The sequence below is a fragment of the Trachurus trachurus genome (genome assembly GCF_905171665.1).
Source record: "Trachurus trachurus genome assembly, chromosome: 15".
Taxonomy (NCBI): domain Eukaryota; kingdom Metazoa; phylum Chordata; class Actinopteri; order Carangiformes; family Carangidae; genus Trachurus; species Trachurus trachurus.
This window is the reverse complement of record NC_139906.1, coordinates 28,974,988-28,995,578: the sequence shown is the minus strand read 5'-3', so window position 1 is coordinate 28,995,578 and position 20,591 is coordinate 28,974,988. Positions and strand designations below refer to the sequence as shown.

Sequence of the window (20,591 nt, the reverse complement as noted above, 5' to 3'; positions counted from 1 at the left end):
TTCATTTATTTTTCATGCATTTTTAAAATCAAGTATTTCAACTCGAGGAACAATGTGGCTGAACAACTTATGTGCTGATCCACATTATACTCATGACTTCAGAGATGGAGCTGTGGACTTTGGTCACCTTCTGCCCTTAACCCAAAATAAAGTAAACATGATGTTTGTGGCAGCAAACTGGAAAGAACAAGTGACAAACAGACTGTGTGATCCAGTAAACCCTATGTCATCATACCCATTAATAACTTCAAATGAAACAGACACGGCGGAAGGTTACATCCACAGGGAGGCAGTGAGGCCAGCAGACGGCACCAGAGGAAAACGAATGATGGAGAAGTTAGAGAGACGTGCGCATGCGCTTCATGTAACCGACAGACCCCCGTTAAAAGTCTGCAAGTGAAGTGCTGCTGGGCTGAAGCCGTCGCCGTGTAGGTTGTTGACAGTGTGTTTAGTGTTTTGTCGCACTGCTGTGAGACAGACTGCCTGCGGCTGAAGAGAGGAGAGCTGGTCGCAGCTGTGTTTGATGCAGGTACGTGAACGCACCGAGCGGTGGCGGAGGGTGGCGTCCAGCGGTTTGACCGACCCACCCCCCTGAAAGATTTTATTATTAGCTCTGTGTTATTATTTCTTGTTGGATAAAGACACACAGCAGCCCCCCCGTCGGGCTGCTAATGTTAGCCGTCACTGCCTTTACAGGACACCGAGCTAACTTTAGCCTAGCCTCCATTTTCCTGCCGTTAGGCCAGACCTATGGGCCATACTGACAGGTTTGTAACACACAATTCAAAACCAGTTCTTTTTCCCCCAATGACGAACAGTGGTCACGCGCGTTGATGTTAATTATGCATATAGTACAACGTTGTAAGTAAAAGTTTACCGGAAGTTATTTAAGTGTGACACTGAGCAGCTGTTTTCTTCCCAGAAACAGTGAACAGAGTGAACGGTTCAAGATGACGACTTCATGGAGCGACCGTCTCCAGAACTACGCCGACATACCTGCCAACATGGACGGTGTGGCCATGAAGAAGTACCGGCGTGAAGCTCACCACAGGTACGTGTGTGGGCCACACTGCAGCCACACAAGTGCTGCCAACAACACCCTCAACATGGACCGGTCCTATGTTCCTGACACACACAACACAAGTGTGTAACACAAGTGGTTTCATCACTGATATGTGTTTCAGTTTCTCGTGTTTGACTTTTGTTATTTGCATCTTCAGCATTGCTTCTGATTGATGACCTGAGGTTCACTCATATAAGCTGTTTTTAAAGCAATAGTGCAACTTGAAGAGACATGTTGCCCCTCAATGTACTTTGTTAATGGATAACTGATCTTGAAGTAAACCTGGATAATCAGTAATTTGTTAAATAAACCTGCAATTTTGTGGCTAAGTCAAAGTTGTGAGGATGATGACCAAGTGTTTTTAGCTTAGGCAGGTTTAAGACAGGTCTGTGTCAGTCAGACTTTATCAAAAATGACTTATTTTAAATGTAGAGAAGGTGTCTGCCTTCCACTATTCAACTAGAAGAAGGCTTCAATGACCAGGAGCCTGATTGGACCTGTGGGCTTTGTCTCTACCCATAAGTCAGTTTTCAACATCCATACTCAAAGTAATTCATGATTTTGGATATTAAAATTAGAAAAGGAATTAAATGAATGGGAAACACACCTCAAGCTGACTTAGTTCATACACACCTGCACTTGTAACCATGTCCATCCAAACATAATTTCATATTCTGTAGGTGATTATTCTGCCCACTTCAACTCAGTTGCTGTGTCATGTTCTGTTTGTTGTATGTTGCTGTCTGTTATGTCTCATAATGTTGTATATTTGCTGAATTGCATTAATTAGTACAAGTCCAAATTGTGTTCCATTGTGAAATTAACCAAAAGAGATCAGTTACTAAAAGTTGCTGTTTGTGTTTGGACCTGTGCAGCCAGAAATCATTTCTTTTGATTTAGAAGAACATCACTATTATCACAAAATGATATCACTATTCTCTGCAAGTGACTAGAGTAACAAAAACCAGCAAACAAACAAAAAACAACAAAATCAGACCTTGTAACATGAATTTGTCCTCACAACCATAACAGAAAACAGGGGCTTAATTGAAGGAAGAAATGCTCTGATAAGACAATATGCAGCTTTAAGGGGTGTTATTTTGAGGCTTTCGCTGGAACTGTGTCCTAATACCGGAAGGATTCATTGCACTGCAACAGGAAACAGAAGTGGAAGTCTGTGTCTGCCTGAAGCCTGTAAAGCAGCAGAACAGCTACTTTCACATACCGCTGATTATTTTGTCAAATAACTGGAAAGAAAATAGCAGATGTCCTGGTGAGAAGAGCAAAACAAACAGATAAAGTATCATTGCTGATGATTATCTATACTCATTGGTCATTTGTTAGGTAACCGAGGCAGATATTATTACGTTTTTGGGCTTTAAAGGCATAGTTCAACATTTTTGGCAAATTGGCCCACTGCCATAATGCCTTTAGTTTTAAGCCAGGAACACACCGACCTGACCGTCGGGGAGAGTCGGACAGCGTCGGGTCCGTGTCTGTTTGGTGTGTTCATCTGCGTCAGGTCTCATCGGGGCGATTCAACATGCTCAGTCGGGGCTCGTCGGGCGTCGGGAGAGTAGACTCGTCGGGTACTCTGGTTGGCTGTGTGCTAGCTATGGCAATTCTGATTGGCGGTGCCCTAAGCGAATCAGCACAGTGTATGGGAGGGGCGGAAGTGACCACAGTAAACAAACGGTGTCCTACCTAGCCTGTCCTACAGTAAAAATGGTATACAAAATAAAAAGAGGAGTAAAGCAATATATTAAGCGGCAATATATATTTAAGCATCAAAGATGTTCAATCAAACCCACATAGTTTGAAACAACGTTCAAAACACATACAGCCAGTATCACAACTAAGCATATAAAGTCCGCTAGCTTAATGCTAACGTATAATGTAAAACCTCATAGACGGGCTAACAGAAATTAGCATCGCTATCACCATTTCGCAGCAACCGAGCCACAGCAGTAAAGCTGCTAAAAACTGTTTTAATTCTGGCTTTAGCGCTGTTAACACGTCACTGTTTAATCCAGAGTCTGTGGTCAGTTTATAACGCTTGCTAGGAATATTGCTTCGATGTTTGTTTTGGGAGAAGTGCAGAGTCGGGGACCTGGCAGTGGCTGTCACTGCTGACCTGATCTGCCGGGGTCGAGCTCCGTCCACATCCCAGGGGATCCCGCACACTTTTAGAGGTTTACCGCTGGCTGGTTAAATTCTTTTTAGGAGATTAATGTTGGTCTCATTGATTACGTTTAATAACTGTGGCAGCCAGTCGCATTATTAGTTTGTTTGAATGGAAAGTGAGCAGGGCTGCCTCTGGTCCGTAACCTTTAATTGTCGGTGCAAACTATTTTTAGAACGGCGGGGCAGAGCCGCGAGCCACTCAGAGCTACGCTATGGAAGCTAATGGGATTTCTTGGTTTCCCTCATCAAACTCATCAAATCCAAATCCAACAACTCCAAAACAGAATGTTGCGCGACGGGAGTTGTTTTCGAGGCAAATGCAGACGGGAATGCGCATCAGCGGTTTTATATGAATTTACCTCTAAAACAACTCTGTCTGGTAACGTTGTGTTATTATCTCATAGCGTGGTGAATGTGCAGGTCACAACTTGTCCACCAGAGCGTTTTGGAGTTGTTGGATTGTGTATTTGATGAGTTTGATGAGGGAAACCAAGAAATCCCATGAGCCTCCGTAGTGTAGCTCTGAGCAGCTCACGGCTCTGCTCCGCCATTCTAAAAATAGCTTGCACCGACAATTAAAGGTAACAAACCTACTTCTATGACTATAGGGATTATGGCAATGGGCCAATTTGCCAAATGTTGAACTATCCTTTTAAAGAGTACTGCGTTTCATAATAATACAGATTATTATGAGATTATTCATTGACCAAGACTGTGCAGTATGACATGAGTGGTACAACCAGCAGCCATGAGTTCAGTGGTAATACTACATGTATTCTCTATTACAAAGCTTTCCAAGGGATCTGGCTCAAAACCATCCTGCAATGAGGTATGCCATCCTTTTGTTGTTGAACCAGACTGGGACTACTGACTAAATGACTTAATTGTTTTTGTTGTCCATGATGTGAATTGATTCTCTCCATCCGACTCTCATGGAACTCCATCCATACTGACACCTGATTGTGAGTTGGGTTTCTCTCTCCCCCCCTCCCCCGCCCGTGGAAACATGAGCTGGTGGTCATTGTGATTTCATGGTGTGCACTCTCTCCTCTTGCATTTCCCCCTTGTTCCCGCATCTTTTCTTTAATCCCCATCAGTTGCTATCGATCTGATATCATCTCTCACACCGTCTGAGTAGAGAGGCCAGTGTGCAGTCTGAGCAGAGTCACAGATTATATGTCTATACACTGTATAATCTGTATTTCTGCATAGAAACATAGAAGCAAGGAGGAAGCGCTTGAAATTTTCGCGAATATGTTTTTTTCTGTTGTCTTTTCGTTTGGTTCTTTTTATTATTTGCGCTCACAGTGACACTGAGTCTCTGCTGGGCATCAACTGTCTAAAAATGCTGAACTGATTAAGATTAAAATGACAAATGCAAATGGACATTAGTGGAGTCCTTCCATTGTTATTGTAGGGTGTACACTTGTGGTCAGGGTTGGATATGATACCTGTTAGATATTTAGTTAGGACCATAACGTGTGTCTCCCTGTCCAGTGCAGAGCTGATAATCAACTATTTTTGATAATTGACCAGTCTTGTATCAAACAGCATTGCCAGACATTCAGATTCCTACTCCTCTACTGCTTTTCTCAGTTTAATGAAATATTAAACTGAATAACTGAGTTTTGGAAACGTTGATCATCAGACAATAACAAAGTCTATCAAAATATCAAAAGTGAAATAATCATCATATTAACTAGTAATACAAGCATGTAGCCCTAGTCAACTAGCAAAATCTGAAATCAAATGATTGGTCACATTTTTGTCGTGTTGTTATTGTTTGATTATATTCTCTGTTCATAGTTTATCTCCCCACCAAGCTACAGCAGCACATCTAGTCCTGTAATGAGGGTTCTGGTGTTCACAGTGTAATTAAGTGGGAGTTGTATTAGAGAGTTGCTAACTCAGCTAGCTTGTGTTAGCATCCTTCCAGTTTGGAGAAGCAGCCGGGAACGTTGGCACAGAAGCTGAGAAATGTCATGATGTGCACAGGGTCAGCACAAAGAAAAGCCATCTGCAGAATCAGATAGGGGGGAAAAACATCAGTTAAGTGTGTGTGTATATTTTGAGACTTTCACAGCTCTATCTCGACGACGAACAGCTGACCTGCGGTGTAAAACGGTGTAAAGCAGTGATTCAGTCAGAACCACCAGCTGTCATGCTTTTATTGACGTGCACTGTTCTCCCTTCCAGAGTGTTTGTCAACCGAAGCTTGGCCATGGAGAAGATCAAGTGTTTTGGATTTGATATGGATTACACTCTGGCAGGTAAGTGCAGTTTGAACCTTTTGGTATTAGTCTTGATTACACATGAAGATGAATCTACTGTGGTCTGAGTCCACACACCATCTGCATGTGGAGTGGGTTCTGATGTGAGTCCTGTTTGATCCTTCTCTGTGAGTTTTACACACAAATTAATACTTGCAAATACTTTGCTCAGTTCCTCCTGGATTTAATGAGTTAAAGGAAATTACTTGCAGTATCTTCTGTAAATTGCAATGAGATTACAATCTATTCCTTTATGGGAGAAAAATAATAATCGTGTTGGCCTTTTTGTCTAACCATTTTTCTGCTTAAGATAATGCAATGTAAAACATGTAGATATACTGTATATAAACCAAACATCTGAAAGCAGCCTGGGTCCACTGGAGCACCAACTGTAACCCAAGCTGCTGCTGCTGCTGCCCAGCGGTGTGTTACATATTCCTGGCTTGAGGGCAGCCAGACTAATCCCACATACCATAATAGGGGAATGAGTTAGTTGACATTATAACCCATATATCTAAAGTAATATCCTGTTTCCAAATGACTGTACCACTTCATTAGATGGTGGCGGGGAACTGGTACACCACTGAGTGGTTATTTTCTAGTTTGTGTCAGATATTATAGAGAAGAGCAGACTGTGCTCCTCTAGCCCGTGGGGTTCCTCAAGGCTCTATCCTGGGCCCAGAATTATTCTCACTGTTTGTTCCCTTTAAGGCGCAGCGTCTGTAAGTCTGGCTGTGTCTGTATCATCATTATGTCGATGATGGTCAGCTTTATGTATCGGTGAAACCAGGGGAGCTTTTAAATCTAGTAAAGTATAGTTTGCAGTTAAACTAATGAGAATCACATTAAAGTATTTGTCTGAGAATGTGTTTCAGGCTCCACCTTTCCAGCTTTCTATGGACTGTTGTAGCTGTAACACACAGTCGGCTCACAAAACTTAGCTTTAAGACTACAACTTAGAGACTTCTCATAACAACCCCGTCTCTACACTGGCCCACTGTTAAATATAGAACTAAACTCAGTCTCCTCCTAATAACTTCAGGTCATAAACAACTTGTCTTCACCATATTCCAGTGAATAACTGACCCCATATATATATCCAACAGAGCTGGCAGGTCATCCGGCCTTCTGCTTGTGCCACAGTCATAGATCAGGACCCATGGTGACTGAGCATTAACTGTGTTAACTTGCAATAGTCATCACCAGTCAGTTGAACCATTTTCAAACATCAGCAACTGAAAACGTGTTTGCATACAGTCTGTATAGTGTTGCTCAGTGTTTTTGGTGCTCTGCCTCACTATGGTGATTTGTGTATTGAGAACACGAGCCTCTTTCCCCGTCTGTCTGTCTGTAGTGTATAAATCTCCTGAGTACGAGTCGCTGGGCTTTGACCTGACAGTGGAGCGCCTGGTGTCTATTGGATATCCACAAGAGCTGCTCAACTTCGTCTACGACCCGTCTTTTCCCACCAGGTCAGCCCACAGAGCCTTGTCTTTGTAATGCTTCATGTTTGAACACCACTATAACAGATTCTGCATCTGAGCTGTGTCCTCTGCTCTCTGTCCTCCTCAGAGGTCTGGTGTTTGACACAATGTACGGCAACCTGCTCAAAGTGGACAGCTATGGGAACATCCTAGTGTGTGTGCACGGGTTCAACTTCTTAAGGGGGTGAGTTGTCAACATCTCTAAAGAACTGAGTCCTTCTCTGACCCCCCTATAACAATACTGTTCAAATACATTGCAAACAAACCAAGAACCTACAGCCACGCCGGCAGCAGAGTGTCACTCAGGCTGGTAGGACTGTCACTAGTTTAGCAGTCATTTTGGTAATACTGCAAATTCTCAAATAAAAGCAGAGTCTCAAACAGACGCTCTCAATTAGAAGCCAGGTCTGTTTTCTCTGCAAGTTCTTCTAAATGTACAAAACCAACAAGACCGCCTGTTTGATACTCTTTTTCCCTCGGTGCCACTGTTACAGCTACTGTATCTGTTCAAACTTTTGTCAATATAGACTCCATATTTATCGTTACATCACTTAAATTCTCCACTATTCAGGGTAAAGAAACATACTAGTTTGAAGCCCGGATAGCATTCCATTCATTTACAATGACCTGAACCTGCTCGACCCAACTCGATACATTTCGGCCCGGACTCAAGCCCAAACCACCACATCCGGTTGGATTGGTTGGGCCGGCCCGGCACGTTGAGAACTCTAATCAGCACCGATTAGACTTGTAAATAAATGCATGCTCCGGTTCTTTCCTTAGAAGTGGCACCAAAGGCTAGAGCAGAGGTGTTGTTAAATTCACTTCGGAAGCCAAATCCTTACTTTTTACTGTTCTTACTCTTCTATTTGATAATATTTTCCATCGTTGCTGAGCAAAAGACTTGTGTTAAATGAGCCAGCTTAGTTCGGCAGTTGAAGCAGATAAGAGCCCGGGCTTTTATTTGAGAATTTACAGTCAATCAAAGTTGAACACAGTGACCTGTCACATAATGGAGTTAGTTCAGATGAAAAGTTAATGCAGGCAGGAACATGACCAATTTTATGTCTAGTCAATAAATGCAGAGATATTTGATTCAGAAGCACAAATGTCAACTTGATGACAAGAAGAAAAATAATCAGCATTTTTTCTGTCTAGATTAGGTGAAAAGTTTCACCTGCTGTTGGTGCCACAGAAAGTTGAGTCCATAAAATTCACCCACTGAGGACCATCAATGTAGAGTCTAATCACAGCATATAGAAATGGATCAGGACAGGAGCACTTCTGATATCCAGACAAGTCCTGAGCAGATCTCTATTGGTAGTGTCATGTGTTCAGAGATCACACACATGTAACAAGCACAGGAATGGCAACATCGACACTTCACACAGCTGAAGAAGGAGCTGATAGAAATGTAGTGTTGTGCACAACACTGACTCTGTAACTGTTTCCTGGTTTGACCTCCTGTGACCTCCTCCTCCTCTGCACAGGCCAGACATCAGGGAGATGTATCCCAACAAATTTATTCAACGTGGAGACACGGAACGCTTTTACATCCTTAACACACTCTTCAACCTTCCTGGTAAGAAATGATATCAACACAATACTGCAATGTAGGAGGCAGTTTGTTTTGTATTTAGTTAATTGGGCATTAGTTAATGTTTAACCCTGTTTAAATATAGATTATCTCAGTTACACAGTGGTGTTACTGCAACCTTCTGTGTGGAGATCTGGTGCTATAAGATAATGTAGCCTGACCTGACCCTGCACCTAGTGTGTAGCCATCACCTACTATCAGAGCTGATACTTCTGCTGATAACAGTAGTTTATAAAACAATGACATGGTCTGTCTCTGTCTGCTGAGCAGATGCCGGAGAGTGAGACATGTTGTGTGTGTTGTGTACTTGTTCGTCCAGTGGTCCTGAACTGTGTTTGACAGTGAATTAGATTCCACTGGTTTCTTTACTTTTTTAACTTGTCACATTGGATGCATGTTGGTACTCGTCTTAACAGTCCCCTCCCTGTCTTTTCCCACAGAAACCTACCTGTTTGCTTGTCTGGTTGATTTCTTCAGTAACTGCTCCAGATACTCAAGGTACTGCAGCACCGTCCACCCATACAGTGACACTGGTGTGCGTTTTCTGTGACCTTCAGAATAGGACCCCGTTTAAAGGGATAGTTTAACATGTTGGCAAATTGGCCCATTGTCATAATCCCTATAGTTTTAGGAGTAGGTGTGTGTACCTTTAATTGCCGGTGCAAGCTATTTTTAGAACGGCGGAGCAGAGCCGCATGCTCAGAGCTACACTATGGAGGCTAATGGGATTTCTTGGTTTCCCTCATCAAACTCATCAAATACACAATCCAACAACTCTAAAACGCTCTGGTGGACAAGTTAAAGGTTTAAAGGTACTTTACAAACTTGACAAATAAAGTAAAGTTGTGACCTGCACATTCACCACGCTATGAGATAATAACAGAACGTTATGAGACAGAGTTGTTTTCAAGGCAAATGCGGAGACTGCTTTCTGAAAAACTGCCCCACAAGAGCATTTTGGAGTCATTGTGTATTTGATCAGGGAAGAAATCCCATGAGCCTCTGTTTCGTAGCTCTGAGCAGCTCGCGGCTCTGCTACGCCGTTCTAAAAATAGCTTGCACCGACAATTAAAGGTAACAAACCTACTGCTATGACTATAGGGGTTATGGCAATGGGACAATTTGCCAAAATGTTGAACTATCCCTTTAATAAAGTTCAGTTGAATTGCAGCATCCTGTTCTCTTAGGAAGATTATATTGATCTCTGCAGTTGTGAGACTGGCTTCAAAGATGGCGACCTCTTGCTGTCCTACAAGAGCATGTTCCAGGACGTGCGAGACGCTGTGGACTGGGTTCATTTCAAGGTAAAATCATTTCCTCCTCTTCATTGGAACTAGGGGTTTTCAACGAGCCTGAAAATGAAATCCTGACCCAGCCCAACCCGCGGGTGCTGAATCCCAGACCCAACCAACCCAAGTCATTCGTAGCCTATATATTTTTGGCCCAAACCCGGCCAAAAAACCAAAGTGCCTGATGCGTTGGCGTTGACAAAAACCAGCAAGAAGATGTGTTTTATTTTTTAAAAAAACAGAAGCCCAAGGCCCAACCTGACCCAAGTCATTTTCGGCCCGAACCAGCAGGTCCGGTCGGGTTGGTCAGGAACTCTAATCGAAGCCAATGTGCAGGCGGCTGTAGGTCGTCTCCTGCAGTCAGAGCTCAGTCCACTCATGTTCTCTCTCTGTTCTTAGGGGTCCCTAAAAGAAAAAACAGTTGAAAACCTGGAGAAGTATGTAGTAAGAGATGTAAGTATGTAAAGCAACTAGTAGTTTATAGTTTTTAGCCAAGTGTCATTTTTCTGCTACTCAGCTTGTTTTATTTCTCCTCCAAGCCCAAGCTTCCTCTCCTCCTCAGTCGCATGAACGAAGTGGCCAAAGTATTCCTGGCCACCAACAGTGACTACAAATACACAGAGGTGAGAGATGAAAGTTCAGTCGAACATGTTTAATGAACACTGAAAGAAAAGCACCAACTGCCGTCTTGATTTATTCTGTTTTGTTCTCTCTCTTGTCTCACAGAAAATCATGACCTACCTGTTTGACTTCTCTCACGGCCCAAAGGTAACACTCAGGATCAGAAGATGATGGTCACTAAATGTGTGTCTGAATAGATTCAAGTTCTGTGTCAAGAAAGTCACAGAGCAGAGATGGATCTATGATGGTGTGTTCAGAGATCAAGAGATGACAAGACAACCACCAGCCAACAGATATACTGTGATTCAACAGAAAGCACTTTGCAAAAATAGTAAATATGGGTTAATACAGTTTAATGATTCGTTTTAAACATGTGATTTTAATATGCAAGATTTTTTATTTTTGATGTATTAACCCATTGTTTTTATTAATTTTATTCGTCTTTTTTATATTTAACCAACCACTTTAAAGTCTGTAATTAGATTTTTTTAATACCGCACCGCACCGCACCCCATAGAGTGTATTCTTTCTGGACTAACCAAGAGAGCTACTGAACATGGCCACCCATCACCATGATGCTTTGCAACTGTATGATGGTGTGTGTGTGTGTGTTTGTTGCAGCCCGGTACACCCCACCGGCCCTGGAAGTCCTACTTTGACCTGATCCTGGTTGACGCCCGGAAGCCTGTGTTCTTCGGAGAGGGAACGGTGCTGCGGCAAGTCGACACTGTGAGTGTGTCACACAACCATCCTCCGTTTCTATTTGAGGGCAGTAATGTGGGTCAAATACATTTTGACATATAAACACTGTGTGAGTCTGTGACTCAGTCTCTGTTTATTTGTTTGTTCCAGATCACAGGCCGGCTGAAGATCGGCACATACACTGGACCTCTGCAGCACGGCATCGTTTACTCTGGAGGTTCATAACAAACTTCTTTCTGATTTTAATTTAGTTTAAAAACGAAATAGTTACATAAGCAGCAATTATTATTTATGAATCTCATATTTTCTTACATGTATATACTGTAGCAGGTGGTGATTTATACCTTGTTTATCTGATTCTGGTTCTGGAGTGTGTCACATTTACAGTTCTAATCAACAAAAATACTTTCATCTTCATTCAGAATAAAGAACTAGAAAGTTTTTCTTATTGTCAATGTACAAAATATACAAATAAAATATGGAGCTCTACTCCTGCTCAGTGCAGTTAAGACCAAAGGACACTGCACTCAGCACTGTGTTATAACTTTATAGGCTATAGTCAGGATAGACACGATGTGCTGAGTCATTAAAGTACTTGCTGAACTGAAGCATACACAGCATTGGAGCCACCAGCCTGTAATGTAACACCGTGTGCTCAGATGTACAAGAGGGCACTGCAGGCCGTAGGTGGAGAACACCAGCATCAGATTCCTCCTCCACCTCTGTGGTGCTCATGCTCTCTGTCCTCTGCTGCTGCTGCTGTAAACGTAGGAGACTCGGGTGAATGTGGGTGAAAGTGATGAAGGTGGTATTTTTCTTTTCTTCTCACAGGTTCCTCAGACATCGTGTGTGACCTGCTCGGTGCTAAAGGTAAAGACATCGTCTACATCGGAGATCACATCTTCGGAGACATTCTCAAATCCAAGAAGCGTCAGGGCTGGAGGACTTTCCTGGTGATTCCTGAGCTGGCCCAGGAGCTGCACGTCTGGACCGACAAGAGCTGTGAGTAGGACCACACACCAGGGTTATTATAGTTAACCAAAACTAAAACTAGCAGTGAAAAAATAATTTAGTAAACTGAAATGAAAATAAAAGTGACATTTTTTCCAAAAATGAGAACTAAATAAAAACTACAGTGAACAATGTAAAACTAAACTGAATGTCAGATAACATCAGCTCAGTTGTAGTTTTCTTAGAGATGCTAAAGCTGCAGGACACACAAAATAGAATGACTTGGAGTACAGCCCACAGATAAGAGTGAATGTAACGTGATGAGGACTGATGGAAAACATTATGGGATGCAACTAAAATGGAAAAATCCCACAAATTTGGAAATTCATTTTCAGAGTCTCACAGAGGCTTTCTGCTAAAAACTAAGACTAAATCAAAACTAGTCAATTCCTGCTTCATCACTTGTTGAACAATAAACAAGTAACTAAAACTAAACTGAAATAAAAATTCAAACTTAAACTGAATAAAAATAAAAACTAATGAAAAACGTGCAACACACATACAAGTTATTCATCCGTAACACAAATGTAAAGCTGTTCCAACTAATAAAGTTGTTAAACTTGAGCAGCAGCAGTGGTTTAAAGTGTAATGAGGCTCGTGTGAAGGGAAAAAATAGTGCATAGCTCACTTTGCATGAGAGAAATGTGAGTGGGCTTCAGTTTGTATGATTTGTCATATTTTTGTCATTATCTTGTGAATAAAGCATCATTAATGCAGTGTGCTGTACTAATGCCAGCGTTTGTTTTCCAGCCATATTTGAAGAGCTTCAGTCTCTGGACTGCTTCCTGGCAGAGCTTTACAAGTGAGTTCCCCTCAGCTGTTTGTTTGTTGTGTTTTTCAGAAATGTTAAAGGTACAATATGTAAGAAATCTAAAGCAACTGGCTGTAAAATCCTCCTAACATGTCACAGAGACTCAGGAATAATGTTCATATAACATGATGAACTCACCAACAACAATAATACAGCCAGAGTATTCGCATTCAAAACTTTTCTTTTTTTTTCAGACCACAAATCATGTTTATGTTTTGAATTTACGTGTTGGCATGTGTTGCCACCCAGCGCTCTCTCCCTATCACAGTGTCAGTGGCATTTCAGCCTCCGGGTTGCCAGTTAAGCTTCCACTGAGCTGCAGCTACGGCTGGGAGATAAAAAGACATCGCGAAAATTATGGTCATATTTCCTTAATATACCTACAGCCAAGTTTCCAGTATCTCTTTTTTTTTTTGATGATTTATAGATTTATCTCAAAACTGTAATCTGAATGTGTCTGTAACTTCAGACAAAAAAAAGAAGCTCTAACCTGTAATTTCAAAATAAGGGCGCACTCACACAAGGGCCAGTTGATCCGTGCCGTGCTGAAGCCCAAATGCCCCCCCTCCCCTGTCCCCTGCTGGCCCGCACTCACACTACCTCGAACCCAAGCGTGCTCAAGCACGGTTGCCTCTGACACTACGTCATCACGTTGATATAACAACACGGCGGATGCGCTCTGACTGCAGAAAGAACGGCGCTTTGACCGGTTGTTTTAATCAAAGCGACGTTAACTAGCGATGTTTACGGCGCGACGTAATCGTTAAGTGACTGTTGTTTACACGCGGTTGCAGACACGTGGTGGAGAACGAGCCCGCAGCGTATTACGTGTGCGCATTCCTGGCCAAGCGTACCGTGCCCAAGCACACCTCTTCCAACCGTACCAGGCCAGGGAAGTGTACCGTGCTCAGGCACGGAACACTTGCACTCACACTACCAATAGAATCCGGACTTTAGGGGGCAAACGTGCTTGGGCACGGTACGATTGCCTAGTGTGAGTGCACCCTAAGAGTACTGATGTGTTGATGTTTTTTGTTTGTTTGTTTTCAAATATAAAGTCGAACTGGTACGACTTCACAGGTCGGTAAACACGAGTTACGGGCTGCCTTGAACGCACCATAACAGTCCTCGTCCCTACGTCACCACATTCACACGCATCCCTTGGCTGCACACACAGCCCTTTATGCCGTTCTCTCTCCTCATTGGATAAAAATTGTAGGATACGATAAAAGTTTTCTCCTCGGCTCAGAGCAGAGCAGAGTGACTGACAGACCCTCTATAGAAGTGATTCCTGTCGGAAGATATAACTATTTAAGACTTATATTAACACAAATATATCACTTACTTCTGCTTTAAGTCCATGTAAACGCAGTGTTTATCTGTAGTCAGCCCTGTTGTTATGGAAACATGTAGAAATGTCTGTGCACCTAACTTAGTCTGAGGTCACTGTTTGTAGAATAAATAAATATCTATGAAGTTCTGTTGAAACTGAATTACATTTGTGCTATAATTCTTATGCTGATTCATCCTCTGGTGCTTCATCAGTTTAATTCCAGCTTCATTTCTAAGAGCAGAATAGCACCTCTGTGTGTATGTGCATTTGAATGCAGCTTCCTCTGTGTGCCAGTCTGTATTATACTAAACTGACAGTACACTGAGTAGAAACTGGCAGCATGTTGCATAATCTGACGGAGCTGTATGTTGTGTGTTCAGGCACCTGGACAGCAGCAGCAACGAGAGACCAGACATCAGCTCCCTGCAGAGACGGATTAAGGTAGAAACTCCTCTGACACTGACACACAGAAATCAACCATAAGACACTTAGAAGGATAAATGTGTAAAGCTGCTGATGTTTCCATCTCTACCACTGTTGAACATTCCTGCTCCCGCACCATCAAAGTGTTTTCTGATGCACGTCTCTGTGTCCCCTCCAGAAAGTCACCCATGACATGGACATGTGCTACGGCATGATGGGAAGCCTGTTTCGCAGTGGCTCCCGTCAGACGCTGTTTGCCTCCCAAGTGATGCGCTACGCTGACCTGTACGCCGCCTCCTTCATCAACCTGCTCTACTACCCATTCAGCTACCTGTTCAGAGCTGCACACGTCCTGGTCAGTCACTGTCAAGACATTGTAGTTGATGATTAATTGCCATTACTTTTCCTTTTTTACTGTTGCTTGTTATATGTGTTTTCTTAGCCTTTGCCTTCTCTTTTAGGGATAGGGATAGTTCAACATTTTGGTAAATTGGGCCATTGCCATAATCCCAATAGATTTAGGAGTAGGTTCCTTACCTTCAATTGTCAGTGCAAGATGTTTTGAGATCGGCCAGGCAGAGATCCAAGCTGCTACTAACACTACATAGGCTTGTGGTATTTCCAGACTTTCTCTCAAAACTCATCAAATACACAACAACTCCAAAACACTCTCTTGGACAATTTGTGAGCTGCACATTCACCACGCTATGAGATAATAACGTTAGGAGACGGAGTTGTTTTCCAGGTAAATGCAAAGCCACCCATGCGCGGTCCCGTCCCAGGCAGTCGTTTTTCAGCAAGGAGTCTCTTTTCAGCACAACACCGGCTTTTGCACACACACACACACTAAAATAAGGATTCAGATGGAAACAGAGATGTCTTTTATTGAACCACTAAAATATGTTCTGTCATTATGAAACAAAAGTTACATCTTATGTTATTATAAAATCTAGTCACATAAACAAAAAGGCAGACAGTAACTGTAGCTGTTCAGAAAATTAAGTGATGGCTGGATATAAACTCGCACTCACAACGCGTTAAGACGCACAATGGCTCATCTGGCACTGCTCGAGGATGTGGCGCACTGGAGACCTGCACATGATGAGTGGCTCACGAGCCGGTTCCAATATGTGCTGTGGCTGGACTCACTAGCATTAGGTCTCGGCCTGAATCCGGCCAAAAACACCAAAAAAGATGTGCCTGGCCTGATGCGTCAGCACTGATTCAGTGCATTTCACAATAAACAACACAGATGCGTTTTATATTTAAAAAAATCTGAACAGGTTGGTCGGACCGGCCCCTTTTCCGACGTCATTGATTTGGAATGAATGAATATTCATCACCTTTCGTCTGTGGCACCGCGACCGTAACAAAGTCCTTACGTCTCTGACCGTAATCTCTTGTTTATGACAGATACGACCACACAAATACATACATTGTAACATGTATATGATAATCTATCGATCCGCTGATTGATTATTAAAGGCTTCATTGAAAACAAATGCACACGACCAAGGCGGGTGAGGAAACCAGCAGAGAAGTGACTGGACTTGCAGATTTATTCGCTAAAGATAAAAGTCGTATTTTGATCAACATTACATCTGAAATAAATAATTTCACTCTTAAGCCGTGTAATAAGCCGGTCCGTAGAGTTAGTCTGTGGTTATGGAGAAATAAAGACTAAGACATCCTTCATCAAAGCCCATACAGTCTAATGATCATAGCTGTGCCTCAGTCCCCAGTTGGTACCCAAGATGGCGCTCACAACAAGAACGTCACGTGACTAAGCATCTATAGGCACCGTATGGGCGCGCTAAAGCCCTTCCTCACGAGCGCCAACTTTAGAATTGATTGTGATTTATAAATGGAAACAGGCGTAGGACGTGCTCTGTTAGAAATCTTAACGTTTTTGTGTGCGCACATTTTCTGTGTTTCCTCCGTAGCTGTAGTGATCTTTCCTACACACAGTTTTCTAAATGAGGCCCCAGGTGATTCTGTAATAACTGTGCCAGGCCTGATAGAGTGCATCTATAGGTGTGTACCTGTCGTCTGTGTTTGATGCAGTTTTGGTGATGTGATTGTTTTCTGCTCCTAGATGCCTCACGAGTCGACGGTGGAGCACACCCACGTCAGCATCATCGACACCGAGTCTCCGCTGGCAACGCGGAACCGCCACGACGTCGACTTCAAGGAGATGGAGTGCAAGCGGCACCAGCTGACCCGATCCATCAGCGAGATCCAGCCCCCCCACTTCTTCCCACAGGCTCCACAGGAGATCACCCACTGTCACGATGAGGATGATGACGAAGAGGAGGAGGAGGAGGAGGAGGAGGAGGAGGAGGAGGAGGAGGAAGAAGAAGAGGAAGAGTAGATGGAGGAAGATGAGTTTTTTCTCTCATCCAGTTCTTCCAGGTTTTTACTGTTTGGCGTTGATCCTTGTGTTTTGTTCCGACCCAGAGCCACTTTTCCGTTTAGAGGAACAGCTACGTGACGTTTACTGGTCTGGACCTGATCTCCTACATGATGGGGACTACTGTAGATTCAAGTGGTCCACGACTGAATCACAACTACAAAGTGAATTTAGCTTGCTGCCTGTCAGTGTAAGAATCAGGCAAAAAATGGGGAAAAAAAGCTACCTTACACAGGTAGAGCAGCTGTTTGTTTCATTTCCTGCTTTTGTTGATCTGTACCGTCAACAGTTCACTGCCCTGTGGCTTTGTCCTGCACCGCACCTCCAACCTCAAACCGTGTCACATAGAGGTGAAGATGTCCAACTTAATCCATCTTAAAGGAGCAGTCCACCATAAAACTCTGTGCCACAGACACATTTGTCACATACTTTACATTTTTGGGACCATACTGTTTGTTTTTGAGGGGTCGTTTTGTTTTTTTCCACTTTTCTACCCCTGGTCAAATGTAGAGATGTGATGATATGTTGATGTTTTCTTAGCACAGTAGAACTTAACAAAAGAAATGATTTTAAACATGTCTGAGAGGGAGATGCAACAGAGCACAAAGCAATGCAGCAACTAAACAAGACTGAGTGTCTTGTTTTGTTCTTGTTGAAAAGCAACAAACCTTCAACTGGATTTGAGTTGTTGTTGTTTTTAAATCCTGTTTTGTGTTTTATAATAAATCTTGATATACAGAAAGGATTTAAGAACATCTGGATAAGGGGGAAACTAAACTGTAGTGTGTGTTTGTGTGTGTGTTTGTGTTGAACACAGCTGCTGAGTGCGTCATTAAAGGTTATTTTCTGTTACAGTTTGTGGTGACGTGACGTCAGCAGCCAGAGCCACTTTGTTAATGACCCACTTCTCCTCCTCACTGCTGTTGAAACAGGACCACACGTCTGCTATTCCACACAGTCGATGAGCACGGGGCCCCAGGCTGTGGCCCCGGGGCCCCTGCTGGCCCTCCTCCAGTCTGCCTGCATTATTCTGTACTGACAGAAGTCTAATGTGATGTTACTGCCTTAGTCATCAAACTCTGAGCCCGTACAGTGAGTGAATGATACCAATAGTTAAAGACTAGATTTTTAACATGAATGGTGAATTATTTTCATGAGTGGGAGAAATGTCTCCAGTCTAGATGATCTCATGGGGCAGTAAGAATAGAAGAGACATCATAGATTTGATGTTTTATGATAAGTTCAAAATTCTTATTTCTGTGCATCATTTCAAATTTGTTTGTCAAAGATTTGATTTAATGACCTTTTTTTTATCGATGCCTTTGTGACTTGAGTCAAAGTTATAGGTCATGTTTTGTTTTTCTCTCTGTTCATAGATTTGACATGCTATATTACAAGTGTGTAATAAGACGTCCAGATGTTGACTGTATGTATTTCTGCTGGAGGTGATGGTGAGGTGATCAGGTGAACATGCTGCTGTTCTCTGACTGAAGCTGATCTGTGATCAGATCTGTCTGCTGTAAACATGCTGTTACTGTAATAGGAGGAGGGGGCTGAGCTTACTGCACTATTGCCATCACACATACTGTCAGTATATGCACTAGTGTGTTTTTTTTTTTCTTTGATTATCATGTTTTTCTGCCACTGCCCTGGTCAGTAAAGCAGAGGAGACCTGGTCAACTGGAGTCATAACAATGCACAGTATTGATCCTTAGATGAGGTGAACAGTGAAAATTTGTGTTACAGCCTCACACTCATTCTGTTATTTGAGTATGGGAGCAATATGTTACAGTGCTGCTGTGGGGGGGGGGGGGGGGGGGGGGGGGGGGGGGGGGGGGGACGGTTTCAGAGTGGACGTCTCCAGAAGTGAGCAGTCACACTGACCTCAGAGCAGTTTTTCTTTTCAGTTTTCTTACTTGATTGATTTCAGAGCTGTCGTGCATGCCCGTGTTGACGACAGCGGTCACCGTCAGCCGCTTGGAAAAACCTGCTTCAGCCTTGATAATCAGACATAACTCGAGTGTAAAGTGAACCAAATGAATGTATTTTTATCCGCAACTGTCGATGCATGTGTTGAAGTTGCATTTTGATTTTAAATGTTGCCTTTGTGTTGAACAGATTTGAGACGGTTTGAGTCATGACTGATGTTTGTATTAAATTTTCTGATGCAATGTTGTAGCTGTGTTTTCATTTCCCTGTTCCCTGTTGATGATTCACTTTTCTAAGTTATTCATACAATCCCAGTAACGTGCAGTGGCATATCTGTGGGTGTCGTGTTTTTTAGATTGTGACAAGCCAAGGTCCATACAAAAACACAGTACTCTAACAACTTGTACCTTTGTACCAGTACCTCCAGTGCTCAGACGTGCAATGTGACACTGAACCCATCTGGGCCTCTTGAGCGATATTCTCAATTTCTCATATCTTTGTTTGCCATTTGTTTTTTTTATAGTTTGACCACAGATGTGCAGTGTACAGAGATGCGCAACATGTTTTAAATAGAGTCAGCTTCACTCCATCTGTGCAGCAGCCACATTTTCATGACAATACATTTGCTTGCACGTACAACATACAACACTGACAAGAGCTGTCCTCGTCATCTGTCAGCCGATCTTCATTAACATTTGAATTAATTAAACTGTGTCCGACCACAACAGGAGGATGAAGAGAGAGGCCAAACAGTGGCCATGCAAAAGTTCATTGATTTAAAGGGATTGTTCAACATTTTGGAAAATTGGCCCATTGCCATAATCCCTATAGTTTTAGGTGTAGGTTTGTTACCTTTAATTGTCAGTGCAAGCTATTTTTAGAATGGCGGAGCAGAGCTGCTAGCTGCTCAGAGCTACGCTACGGAGGCTAATGGGATTTCTTGGTTTCCCTCATCAAACTCATCAAATACACAATCCAACAACTCCAAAACGCTCTGGTGGACAAGTTGTGACCTGCACATTCACCACACTATGAGATAATAACACAACGTTACGAGACGGAGTTGTTTTGGAGGCAAATGCAGAGACTGCTTGATGAAAAACTGCTCCCGAACGCGCATCAGAGGTTTTGCATGAATTTACCTCGAAAACAACTCTGTCTGTCTGTAGCTCTGAGCAGCTCACTGCTCTGCTCCACCATTCTAAAAATAGCTTGCACCGACAATTAAAGGTAACGAACCTACACCAAAAACTATAGGCCCAATTTGCCAAAATGTTGCACTATCCCTTTAAGTAGTTTAGTTCAAATATGGTAGATTTATTACACACAGACTGAAATATTTCACGTCTTTATTTCTTTTCTCCTATCAGCTGTACCACGGTCAGCCACCAGGAGTGATACAGTAGCTTATAGATATTTTGACTGGAAAATTGTGTGTGTCGACTCCACTGCCCGTCACTGGCT

General features: G+C 42.8%; 1 protein-coding gene across 1 annotated transcript; it reads left to right on the top strand.

The window, feature by feature from the left end:
* The first annotated feature begins 375 nt into the window (after positions 1–375).
* nt5c2a (5'-nucleotidase, cytosolic IIa) lies at positions 376–19,006 on the top strand. Its single transcript, XM_083988457.1, has 18 exons — positions 376–529; positions 923–1,051; positions 5,444–5,517; positions 6,872–6,989; positions 7,090–7,185; positions 8,492–8,583; positions 9,039–9,096; positions 9,809–9,902; positions 10,287–10,340; positions 10,427–10,510; positions 10,614–10,655; positions 11,130–11,237; positions 11,361–11,427; positions 12,042–12,212; positions 12,972–13,023; positions 14,746–14,806; positions 14,967–15,143; positions 16,884–19,006. The coding sequence occupies exons 2-18, from the start codon at positions 951–953 to the stop codon at positions 17,157–17,159; spliced, it is 1,725 nt and encodes a 574-aa protein (XP_083844583.1). The 5' UTR covers positions 376–529; positions 923–950; the 3' UTR covers positions 17,160–19,006.
* Positions 19,007–20,591: the final 1,585 nt, after the last annotated feature.

Excerpts from the sequence above, each read along its gene's own strand:
- nt5c2a (XM_083988457.1), top strand. The coding sequence starts at position 951 with ATGACGACTTCATGGAGCGACCGTCTCCAGAACTACGCCGACATACCT. Across the intron at positions 7,186-8,491 it reads GGGTTCAACTTCTTAAGGGG|GCCAGACATCAGGGAGATGT; the intron begins GTGAGTTGTCAA and ends TCCTCTGCACAG. Across the intron at positions 9,903-10,286 it reads TGGACTGGGTTCATTTCAAG|GGGTCCCTAAAAGAAAAAAC; the intron begins GTAAAATCATTT and ends CTCTGTTCTTAG.